General features: G+C 68.8%; 1 protein-coding gene across 1 annotated transcript; it reads left to right on the forward strand.

Moving 5' to 3' along the window:
• Positions 1–24: 24 nt before the first annotated feature.
• Positions 25–11,350, forward strand: MAZ (MYC associated zinc finger protein). The gene is given in 8 exon segments (XM_045013322.1): positions 25–539; positions 3,338–3,427; positions 5,367–5,472; positions 5,475–6,141; positions 6,244–6,307; positions 6,616–6,787; positions 8,687–8,912; positions 10,483–11,350. Coding segments are annotated over 7 exon segments (1,347 nt in total). The 5' UTR covers positions 25–503; the 3' UTR covers positions 8,899–8,912; positions 10,483–11,350.
• The last annotated feature ends 1,085 nt before the right edge of the window (positions 11,351–12,435 follow it).

A 12,435-nucleotide genomic window follows, 5' to 3' on the forward strand; every position in this document is an offset into this window, starting at 1 on the left:
GTGAGAGGTCAATCTGAGCGGCCATTTTGTGAATAAGGGGAGGGGGTAGTTTACAAGCTAACGGGCCTAGGGGAGGAAAAGGAAACGACCGTTACCACGGCGAGCGCGCGCCCCGGGGGCGTCAGCCAATCAGGACCTTGATCCTCCAACGGTCATCATGCGCACTTGGCGACTGGGTGCTGAGCGCGGAGGGTTTCACCCAATCAGAAGCACCCCCACGTGGGGTCATCTTCTCATTTTACTAGAGCAACCAATGGGAGCCCTGCAAGAACCCAAAGCCAAGGACCCCAGCGTCGACCAATCACTGACACCCTCCTCCCAGTGAGACTGTCGCGCGGCGCGAGAGCGCGCTCTGAAGGAACCAATCAGCGTCGGCGCCGAGGTGTCCTCGCGCCGCTGCCTCCTCGCTCACCCCCCTCCCACCTCACTCCCCCCGCCCGCGCGGCGCTGCTCCTGCTCCCCGCTCGCTCCCCCGCCCTCCCCGGCCCCCGCCCGCCGCCGCCATGGACCCGAGCAACTGGAGCAGCTTCATCTTCCAGGTACCCCCCGCCCCGCCCCGCCCCGCCCGCCGCGAGCCCGCGGGGGGGGGCCGCGCGCCGCCCGCGCCCTCCAGTCCCAGCGGGCGGGGCCGCCTCCGCGGGGGCGGGGCCGCGCGCCGCCCGACACCCGCCGTGCGCGCTCCCGCGCCGCGCAGCCACCCTCACCCGCCGTGACCCCTCCCGTCGCAGGGGCCCCTCCCGCACCGGCGCGTGACCCTCCTCCCCTCCCAGGAGCCCCTCCCCCACCGCGTGACCCTCCCCTCGCCGGGACCCCTCCCCCACCGCGTGACCCTCCCCTCACAGGAGCCCCTCCCCTCGCCGGGACCCCCACCCCCACCCTGTGACCCTCCCCTCACAGGAGCCCCTCCCCCACCGCGTGACCCTCCCCTCACATGAACCCCTCCTCCACCGCGTGACCCTCCCCTCGCCGGGACCCCTCCCCCACCGCGTGACCCTCCCCTCGCCGGGACCCCTCCCCCACCGCGTGACCCTCCCCTCACAGGAGCCCCTCCCCCACCGCGTGACCCTCCCCTCCCCTCACAGGAGCCCCTCCCCCACCGCGTGACCCTCCCCTCGCCGGGACCCCTCCCCCACCGCATGACCCTCCCCTCACAGGAGCCCCTCCCCCACCGCGTGACCCTCCCCTCCCCGGGTCCCCAACCCCCACCCTGTGACCCTCCCCCACCGCGTGACCCTCCCCTCGCCGGGAGCCCCTCCCCCACCGCGTGACCCTCCCCTCGCCGGGAGCCCCTCCCCCACCGCGTGACCCTCCCCTCGCCGGGACCCCTCCTCCACTGCGTGACCCTCCCCTCACAGAAGCCCCTCCCCTCGCCGGGACCCCTCCCCCACCCTGTGACCCTCCCCTCGCCGGGACCCCCACCCCCACCCTGTGACCCTCCCCTCACAGGAGCCCCACCCCCACCGCGTGACCCTCCCCTCACAGGAGCCCCTCCCAGACCGTGTGACCCTCCCCTCGCCGGGACCCCTCCCCCACCGCGTGACCCTCCCCTCACAGGAGCCCCTCCCCCCCCGCGAGACCCTCCCCACCCATGATCCCCTCCCCCACCGCGTGACCCTCCCCTCGCCGGCACCCCTCCCCCACCGCGTGACCCTCCCCTCACAGGAGCCCCTCCCCCACCGCGTGACCCTCCCCTCGCCGGGACCGCCACCCCCACCCTGTGACCCTCCCCCACCGCGTGACCCTCCCCTCGCCGGGACCCCCCTCCCCCACCGCGCGTGACCCTCCCCTCACAGGAGCCCCTCCCCCACCGCGTGACCCTCCCCTCCGGGACCCCCTCCCCCACCGCATGACCCTCCCCTCACAGGAGCCCCTCCCCCACCACGTGACCCTCCCCTCGCCGGGACCCCTCCCCCACCGCATGACCCTCCCCTCACCGGAGCCCCTCCCCCACCGCGTGACCCTCCCCTCGCCGGGACCCCCACCCCCACCCTGTGACCCTCCCCCACCGCGTGACCCTCCCCTCGCCGGGACCCCCTCCCCCACCCTGTGACCCTCCCCTCACAGGAGCCCCTCCCCTTGCCGGGACCCCTCCCCCACCGCGTGACCCTCCCCTCGCTGTGACCCCTCCCCCATCGCGTGACCCTCCCCTCACAGGAGCCCCTCCCCCACCCTGTGACCCTCACAGGACCCCCACCCCGTGATCCTCCCCTCGCCGGGACCCCCACCCTGTGACCCTCCCCTCACAGGAGCCCCTCCCCCACCGCGTGATCCTCCCCTCGCCAGGACCCCTCCCCCACCCTGTGACCCTCCCCTCACAGGAGCCCCTCCCCCACTGCGTGACCCTCCCCTCACAGGATGCCCTCCCCCACCCTGTGACCCTCACAGGAACCCCACCCCCACCGCGTGACCCTCCCCTCGCTGGGACCCCTCCCTCATCATGTGACCCTCCCCCCATGGTATGATCCCTCCCTTCACAGGAACCTCTCCCCCACCGTGTGACCCCTCTCCCATCACCCTCCCCTCACAGGATCCCTGCCCCCACTGTGTGACACTCCCCTCACAGGCACCTCTCCCCCATCATGTGACCATCCCCTTGCAGGGCCCCCTCCCCCACCGTGTCACTCCCCTTGCAGGGCCCCCTCCCCTACCATGTGAAACCCTCCCCTCGCAGGGACCCCTCCCCCACTCTGTGACCCCCCTCCCCCACCTATATGACACCTCTCACCCTGCCCCCACCAGGTGATCCTTCCGTCATAGGGACCCCTCCCCCACCTCCCTCCCCTCAGAGGGACCCCTCCCCCACCAGCACGTGACCCTCCCTTCAGAGGAACCCCTCCCACACTGTGTGACCCCTCCCCCACCACCTTCCCCTCTGAGACCCTTTCTCCCATGCCCCCACCTCTTACAGAGACTCTCCCCCTCTGCATGCCTCCCCCACTCTGTGACCCCTCCCACACCCCCTGCTCTTTCACCCCATGACGCCTTCCTAGCCCTGTAACCCCTCCCCCACCCCCCTGCCGGCGACCCTCCCACTTCTCCATACAACACAGCGCCCTCCCCCTCCCCCTCCCTGCCTCGACCCTCCTCCCCAGGTCCGCCACTGCCTCTGTCCCTCCTCTCCTGCACCATGTCCCCGAACCCACTCCCATTGGCTGTACCATCCCAGCCCCTCCTGCCTGCTGCACTGGGATGATCAGCAGCAAAACGTGGCCATCGTTAGGGACCAGAGTTAACGCCCGGTATTTCCCATCCCCTTCCTGGGGCTCGGTGACTCTGGGGCTAGCTCCCCTGTCCCGTCTCCCCTGGCTCCTCTGACTCTCCTCTCCTCTCACCTTAGCAGAGTCACACACAGAATCCCCTCCAGGTCGGGGCCGAAATCCAGTCCCGGTTTTTCGCCTCCCAGGGCTGCACCCAGAGCCCCTTCCAGGTGAGCAAATGCGGCAGCAGGACTGGCAGGGCCATGGGTCCTGGGTCAGCTATTTCCCCAGGGCAGGGCAGGGCAGGGCACTGGCTGACTCGGGGGTGGCGAATGGGACTTGAGGCCTTTCCCCCCCGGGGGTGCCGACTGATCCCCAGAAGTGGCTGCATCTCAGCACCAGGCAAGGAATCCCTGTCTAGTTTACTCCAGCCGAAACACTCTGCTTTCGTGAGCTTTAAATTGTCTTCTGGAGTTACCGTAAAGCCTTTCCACGAATGGGAAAACGAACATTAAGGCTCTAAAATAACATATTTGCGGAAATATTAAGGGCAAACTTGGTTACAAACATTCCCATGACAGGTTTCATTAGCTGTGTCCCGCAGTTCCTAACTGCATCCATGCGGTTATACATTTTCTAAGTGATTAGCCCCTCCCCTACCTGGGTACCTGCTCAGGTACGCGAGGTACGTGGCAGCGGGGTTGCTGCAAGAGTTTTAAATGGGGCTTGGGGATCACAGTTAAGGCTGAAAAACATGGCAAGGAACGAATTTGAAATACACCAATATTTACAGGTTGCTTTTTGCTCGCTCCAGCCACGCGCGGAAGCTTTACCCTCTCAGTCAGTCCTGCCATCTGAGTTACACGTTATCTGTCTCACGACAGACAATCCCTGCCTCCAAAGTCCTCTACGCCTTTATTTTTAGGAGTGTGAATTGACCCATTGAAATTAGTAAGATGGTTTTCATGGCTAAAATTAGGCCCGCGCATAAATCTCCATGGTCAGAATAAAGTTAAGGAAGTGTTTTGGTCTTGAATTTCCTAGTTCTTTTCCTCAAGTAAAATAAAGTGAGCTGGGGTTGGGTTGAAATTTCTCCCAGTTTCTGTTTGTCAATAATGTATTTGAAAAGGTGAGGAATTCCAGAGCAACCTCTAACTTAACGGAGTTCATTGTTTCCGAATGTCTCCAGGTAAATAAGCCAAGGAAGCTTGATGTGTGGGGGAACTGGGTGGGTTTTTTTAAAAATACATATAATCTGATTAGACATTTTACATTATAGATCTTATATAATTCTGTATGTAGTACGAAAAAATGCAGTCAGAATATGTAAGGTAATGTTACATTCTATTGTTTTTCTCATTATTTTTCCTTAATTAAGTTGTAAAAAATTGTGTTGGAATTTCTCATTTCATTTTGAAAACGGTACATTGAATTTTTTTGACCTAAAACATCCCAGTTGTTTTAAATTTTTATATATACATAAAAATTAAGGCAGTTTCTTAGTTGAAATGTGTTTCTCCCCCTCCCGTAAATAGTTCACTTTATCTTTTCGAAAATGCAAAATTGCAGCTCCAGTTCTTTGAATTTATTGAAAAAAACCTTAAAATCTCTAGGACAAACTAACCCTGTCACTTGGTTCGTTTGAAGACCGGTATTTTTGGTGTGCAGGATTTCCCCCCGATTGTATTAAAATACATCTCCAAAGTTTTCTGCGCTGGAATGTTTTTTACGGGTAACAAATTGTTTGGTTTCTTCAGTTATTGTTGGGGAGGCGAAAGTTTTTTCCATGTATTTTTAAATAATAAATTCTGATGACGTTGGCTTTGAATTACGACGTCACAGGGCTTGAAACAAAAGAAAGGAACCAAACTTGAGTGGGGCCAGAACTCCTGGGTTACACAAATACGAGAGGCGGCTCATGTCCATTAGCCCACAATGTGCGGAAGCTTCCGGAGCTTGGAACGTCCCAGGACTCGCTTGTTTCGTTGTCATTAATTCCATGAATAGGCTTTTGTCTGTTACCGAAGTTTTGGGGGCTGGAATTTCCCAGGATTTTCAATGGAAAATCCAAAGCTTTGGGGGCTGGAATTTGCCCTGGTTGGTTCTGACCATGCCGCCCCTTCCAAGTCTGCCCCCGCCTCCCTCTAACCCCCTCTCCCTCCCCCGCAGGCTGCTGCCGCGGCGCCCCCGCCACCCGCTCCAGCCACCTCTGCTGATTCCCTGCAGGTGGACCTGCTTCCGGTGCTGGCAGCCGCCCAGGAGACGGCCGCGGCCGCGGCGCGGTGGTGGCGGCTGCCACGGCCTCAGCTCCGGCCGCCTCCACGGTGGACACGGCAGCCCTGAAACAGCAGCAGCCGGGGCCCGAGGGGAGCGGGGGGCAGGTAGCCTCAGCCCCGCAGGCCGCCTCCCAGGCCCCCCCGGCCCAGCCGCCCGCGCCGCCGCCCCCCAGCGAGGCCCAGAAGAAGTCGAAGAGCAAGGGGCCGTACATCTGCTCGCTCTGCGCCAAGGAGTTCAAGAACGGCTACAACCTGCGGCGCCACGAGGCCATCCACACGGGCGCCAAGGCCGCCCGCGCCAGCCCCGCCGCCATGAAGATGCCCACCATGGTGCCCCTCAGCCTGCTAAGCGTCTCCGCCCTGGGGGCGGGCGGGGGCGGGGCGGCGCCGGGGGCAGAGGGGGGCGGGGCGGCGGGGCTGGTGACCACCACGGCCTCCGGCAAGCGGATCCGGAAGAACCACGCCTGCGAGATGTGCGGCAAGGCCTTCCGCGACGTCTACCACCTCAACCGGCACAAGCTGTCGCACTCGGACGAGAAGCCCTACCAGTGCCCCGTGTGCCAGCAACGCTTCAAGCGCAAGGATCGCATGAGCTACCACGTGCGCTCGCACGACGGCGCCGTGCACAAGCCCTACATCTGCAGCCACTGCGGCAAGAGCTTCTCCCGGTACAGCCTCCGCGGGGCGGGGGAGCCGAGCGGGGCGCAGGCTGGGCGCAGGGGGGCTGCAGGGGCGCTGCCCAGCCGTGACCTGTATTTCCTCCCCCCTAGGCCGGACCATCTCAACAGCCACGTGCGCCAGGTGCATTCGACAGAGAGACCCTTCAAATGTGAGGTACCTACCCCCCCGCAGCCCCTGAGACGCCACAGGGAACGGGCTCCTCCAGGAGAGATGGGGGTGGGGAACGGGACCCAGGCGTCCGGGGGGGCTTCCCTGGGGAGTCCCACAGCGTTTCCAGAGACCACAACCGGGTATGGGATCCAAGCATCCCTGATGGCTCCCGCAAGGGGCCCTGCAGCTCTAGCAGAGACTGGGATGGGACCCAGGCATCCGGGACAGCTCCCCTAGAGGGGCTCCGGAGCACTCCTAGGGAGAGGGAGATACCCAGGGTGCTGGCCCCCCTAACGCCCCGCTCTCCCCAGACGTGCGAGGCCGCCTTCGCCACGAAGGACCGGCTGCGGGCACACACGGTGCGCCACGAGGAGAAGGTGCCGTGTCACGTGTGCGGCAAGATGCTCAGCGCCGCCTACATCACGGACCACATGAAGGTGCACAGCCAGGGGCCCAACCACATCTGTGAGCTGTGCAACAAAGGTAGGGGGGCGTCGGGGTGCGTGAGAGAGCGAGAGCCGTATGCCCCGGTGCCACCGCACCCGCCATGGGGCGGGCTGCACCCGCCGAAGGCAGGCCAGGGGCAGGCCCCTTCTCCCTGGGGCACCGGGCGCAGGGAGTGCCGGGCGTGGGCCCGTCTCCCCATGGCACCGGGCCGGGCGTTGGGGGTGCCGGGCCGGGCGTGGCCCCGTCTCCCCATGGCGCCGGGCGTGGGGGGTGCCGGGCCGGGCGTGGCCCCGTCTCCCCATGGCGTGGGGGGTGCCGGGCCAGCCGTGGCCCCGTCTCCCCATGGCGCCGGGCGTGGGGGGTGCCGGGCCGGGCGTGGCCCCTTCTCCCCATGGCGCCGGGCGTGGGGGGTGCCGGGCCGGGCGTGGCCCCTTCTCCCCGGGGCGTGGGGGGTGCCGGGCCGGCCGTGGCCCCATCTCCCCATGGCACCGGGCATGGGAAGTGCCGGGCTGGGGTCACTGGGCCCATCTTCCCGGGTGCCAGGCGTCGGTGTGCCAGGCCAAGCATGGGCTCTGTGTCCCTGGGGTGCCAGGCCGGGGTCGCGGGGCGGCACAAGCCACCTCCCAGTGATCGGCCTCCCCCACTATGGAAGTTCCCTGCAAACAAGGCAGGCGGCGAGTGTGGCCGGGCCTGGGGCCTGCTGGTGAGCAGCCGGTTCCCCACCTTCCGCCCCCACCTCTGCCGGGACTGACCCGGGCTGTGGTGCCCCCCGTCGACGTCTGGAGACGGGCACCCAGAGCCGGGGCCGGCGGGGCAGCGCTCGTCACACACGGACCTTAACGAGTTTAAATTTCTCACGTTTTCTCATCTGGTGCCGAGACGCAGCCGCCTCCGGGGCGGGGAGCCGGGGCTGTTCCTACGGGGACCCCTCGCCCGGTGCCGAGCCGCAGCCGCCTCCGGGGCGGGGAGCCGGGGCTGTTCCTACGGGGACCCCTCGCCTGGTGCCGAGCCGCAGCCGCCTCTGGGGCGGGGAGCCGGGGCTGTTCCTACGGGGACCCCTCGCCCGGTGCCGAGCCGCAGCCGCCTCCGGGGCGGGGAGCCGGGGCTGTTCCTACGGGGACCCCTCGCCCGGTGCCGAGACGCAGCCGCCTCCGGGGCGGGGAGCCGGGGCTGTTCCTACGGGGACCCCTCCCCCGGTGCCGAGACGCAGCCGCCTCCGGGGCGGGGAGCCGGGGCTGTTCCTACGGGGACCCCTCGCCCGGTGCCGAGACGCAGCCGCCTCCGGGGCGGGGAGCCGGGGCTGTTCCTACGGGGACCCCTCACCCGGTGCCGAGACGCAGCCGCCTCCGGGGCGGGGAGCCGGGGCTGTTCCTACGGGGACCCCTCGCCCGGTGCCGAGACGCAGCCGCCTCTGGGGCGGGGAGCCGGGGCTGTTCCTACGGGGACCCCTCGCCTGGTGCCGAGCCGCAGCCGCCTCTGGGGCGGGGAGCCGGGGCTGTTCCTACGGGGACCCCTCGCCCGGTGCCGAGACGCAGCCGCCTCCGGGGCGGGGAGCCGGGGCTGTTCCTACGGGGACCCCTCGCCCGGTGCCGAGCCGCAGCCGCCTCCGGGGCGGGGAGCCGGGGCTGTTCCTACGGGGACCCCTCGCCCGGTGCCGAGACGCAGCCGCCTCCGGGGCAAGACGCCGGAGCTGTTCATACAGGGACCCTTGGCCTGGTGCCGAGACGCAGCCGCCTCTGGGTGGGGAGCTGGGGCTGTGTATATGGGGACCCCTCACCCCGGGCTGAGACGCAGCCGCTCGGGGCGGGGCGCAGGGGCTGTTCATCCGGGGACCCCTCGCCCGGTGCCGAGCCGCAGCCGCCCCCGGGGCAGAGCGCCGCAGCGGCAGAGTAGAACAGGCTGACCTGGTGGTTTGTCCTTCTCGCCCCCCCGTAGGGTTCACCACAGCGGCTTACCTCCGGGTGCACGCGGTCAAGGACCACGGACTGGCGGCCCCGCGGGTGGAGCGCTTCCTGTGCAAGCTGTGCGGCGTGCACTGTAAGACCCCGGCCCAGCTCAACGGGCACCTGCAGACGCACGCTGGCGCCGGCGCCGGAGCCGGAGAGGGGGCCGGGGCCGCGCCCGCCGAGGCCCAACCGCTGCGGTGAATCGCCGGGGACAGGCAAGCTGCTCACCTGCTGGGGGAGGGGCGGCTGCCTCGGCCCTGCGCCCCGAGCTCTGTAGGGACCCCGGCGTCCGGGGGCGGCTGCCTCGGCCCCGAGCTCTGTAGGGAACCCCGGCCTCCGGGGGCGGCTGCCTCGGCCCCGAGCTCTGTAGGGAACCCTGGCGTCCGGGGGCGGCTGCCTCCGAGCCCTGCGCCCCAAGCTCTGTAGGGAACCCCGGCGTCCGGGGGCGGCTGCCTCAGCCCTGAGCTTTGTAGGGAACCCCGGCGTCCGGGGTCGGCTGCCTCGGCCCCGAGCTCTGTAGGGAACCCCGGCGTCCGAGGGCGGCTGCCTCCGAGCCCTGCGCCCCGAGCTCTGTAGGGAACCCCGGCGTCCGGGGGCGGCTGCCTCGGCCCCGAGCTCTGTAGGGAACCCCGGCGTCCGGGGGCGGCTGCCTCGGCCCCAAGCTCTGTAGGGAACCCCGGCGTCCGGGGGCGGCTGCCTCGGCCCTGCGCCCCGAGCTCTGTAGGGAACCCCGGCGTCCGGGGGCAGCTGCCTCCGAGCCCTGCGCCCCAAGCTCTGTAGGGAACCCCGGCGTCCGGGGGCAGCTGCCTCCGAGCCCTGCGCCCCAAGCTCTGTAGGGAACCCCGGCGTCCGGGGGCGGCTGCCTCGGCCCCGAGCTCTGTAGGGAACCCCGGCGTCCGGGGGCGGCTGCCTCGGCCCCGAGCTCTGTAGGGAACCCCGGCGTCCGGGGGCGGCTGCCTCCGAGCCCTGCGCCCCGAGCTCTGTAGGGAACCCCGGCGTCCGGGGGCGGCTGCCTCCGAGCCCTGCGCCCCGAGCTCTGTAGGGAACCCCGGCGTCCGGGGGCGGCTGCCTCGGCCCCGAGCTCTGTAGGGAACCCTGGCGTCCGGGGGCGCCGGCCTCGGCCCCGAGCTCTGTAGGGACCCCCGGCGTCCGGGGGCGGCTGCCTCGGCCCTGCACCCCGAGCTCTGTAGGGAACCCCGGCGTCCGGGGGCGGCTGCCTTGGCCCCGAGCTCTATAGGGAACCCCGGCGTCCGGGGGCGGCTGCCTCGGCCCCGAGCTCAGTAGGGAACCCCGGCGTCCGGGGGCGGCTGCCTCGGCCCTGCGCCCCGAGCTCTGTAGGGAACCCCGGCGTCCGGGGGCGGCTGCCTCAGCCCCAAGCTCTGTAGGGAACCCCGGCGTCCGGGGGCGGCTGCCTCGGCCCCAAGCTCTGTAGGGAACCCCGGCGTCCGGGGTCGGCTGCCTCGGCCCTGCGCCCCGATCTCTGTAGGGAACCCCGGCGTCCGGGGGCGGCTGCCTCGGCCCTGCGCCCCGAGCTCTGTAGGGAACCCCGGCGTCCGGGGGCGGCTGCCTCGGCCCTGCGCCCCCGCATCACAGTGGCTGGCGCTGGCCCCTCCCCGGCTCTCCGGGCTGCCTCGAACCCGCCCTGTCGCCAAGGCTGCGGGGGAACCGCCCGCCAGCAGCACCGGCTCGCTCGGGGCGGGGGTCAGTAGGGTTCAGAGTTAACAGGCTGTGCTGGGGGGATTATGGGAGGCCCCCACCCCCCCTCTGATCTGTGTCCCCCCACAGGTACGGGCGAGCTGTGCCCCCTGGCAGCAGCAGCGGCCCCGCCCACCTCGGCCGTCACCGTCCTGCCCATGGAGGGGGCCCCGGTGGTCAGCCAGCCGCTCCCCACGCAGCCCTGGTGATTCCTGGGGGGCAGAAGCCGACCTCCCCCCTGTTGTGCCCCCACAACGCGGCAGCTGGAGCCCCCCACCGCGCCACCGGAACTGGAGAGGAGTGTTGGGCCAAGGGGGGACGCGACCCCGGACAGACGGGGGCCCCCCAAGAGTTGGGGACCCCCTGCCTCCCACAGCCGTCCTCTTCCCCCTGGACAGAGGGGGGGCTTCCCGTCACCTCTAACCCCCAAGAGCCCCCCCTCCCCATCCTTGGCCCCACGGCTGCCCCCCACCGCCCATCAGCCACATTCACACAGGGGGGGGAGCCCAGGGCTGCGTGGGATGGGGGGGCTGGTACCAGCCGTGGGCCAGTCCCCCTCCCCCAGGGGAGACCCCCGATGCCCTCCTGTCCTGGGGTCCCCCCAGTGTCCCCCTCAGCCTTGACACCCTCCTGGCCAGGGGTCCCCTCCCCCCCCCCCCCCCGTTTTCTATGGGATTTTATGATTTGTTTTGTTTTCTCGTGTTCGTGTTCTCGGTCCTGCCGCGTCTTGCGTTGATTCCGCCCCCCCCTGCATGGCCCCGACTTCGGGGGACCCCCCCCTTTTGTATTGTATAAAACCACCAAGAGACGGACAAATAAACCACGCGCCGCTGTGAGTCTTTCTTCTACCACGAGGGCACCGGAGACCCCCCCGGGGGCCCCCTCCCCGGGGGCCCCCGGCACCCCACTTCCCTCCCCGGGGGCCCCACTCCCCCCGGCACCCCACTTCCCTCCCTGGGGGCCCTGGCACCCCACTTCCCTCCCCGGGGGCCCCACTCCCCCTGGCACCCCACTTCCCTCCCCGGGGGCCCCGGCACCCCACTTCCCTCCCCTGGGGGCCCCACTCCCCCCAGCACCGCACTTCCCTCCCCTGGGGGCCCCACTTCCCTCCACGGGGGCCCCACTCCCCCCAGCACCCCACTTCCCTCCCCGGGGGCCCCGGCACCCCACTTCCCTCCCCTGGGGGCCCCACTCCCCCTGGCACCCCACTTCCCTCCCCGGGGGCCCCACTCCCCCCAGCACCCCACTTCCCTCCCCGGGGGCCCCACTCCCCCCGGCACCCCACTTCCCTCCCCTGGGGGCCCCACTCCCCCCACTACCCCACTTTTATACCCCTCCCTGCATCCCGTAGGGCCTCACTCCCCTCCTCGCCCCCCATGTCTCGGCAGTGAAAGATTTCAGTAAAAATGGTGACAAACCAGCAGCCCCCTGTCGTTTGTTTATTGTAGGGTCTCTCAAAGCCAAGAGCGGGGCCGTGGTGGAAGGGGGGGAGTGTCTGTGTCCCCCCCCAGCTCCTGCCACCCCCCCAGCCCTGCCCCTGCCGCGGGGATCCCCCGCAGCTCCCCCCACCGGCGCCGCTCGCCCCATTAGCTGCTAATGACCCCAGGCCCGAGTCAGGGAGGGGGGGGGGGGGCTGCCCCACTGCGCCTCCAGCGCCTCCTGCAGGGCGGGGAATCCCCGCGGAGATGGGGGGGTCTGGCCACTGCGGGGTGTTTCCGGGCGTGGCGATGGGTCCTGGGGCTCCGGGGACCCCGAGTCTCCCTGCGACACGCGGTCAAATCTCGCGCGCCCCCGCCCTCCGCCGGCGTTATAACCCGCTGCGATCAACCCCCCACCCAGCAGTGGGCGAGCCCCGCGGTGCCCCGCACTCCCGACCCGCAGCCCCTCCCCGCGGTGCCCCGCACTCCCGACCCGCAGCCCCTCCCCGCGGTGCCCCGCACTCCCGACCCGCAGCCCCCCCCCAGCCCCGCGGTGCCCCGCACTCCCGACCCGCAGCCCCCTGCCCCCCCAGCCCTGCGGTGCCCCGCAGCCCCCCCCCCCAGC

Source organism: Mauremys mutica, chromosome 4 (assembly GCF_020497125.1).
Source record: "Mauremys mutica isolate MM-2020 ecotype Southern chromosome 4, ASM2049712v1, whole genome shotgun sequence".
In the NCBI taxonomy this organism is placed as follows: Eukaryota; Metazoa; Chordata; order Testudines; family Geoemydidae; genus Mauremys; species Mauremys mutica.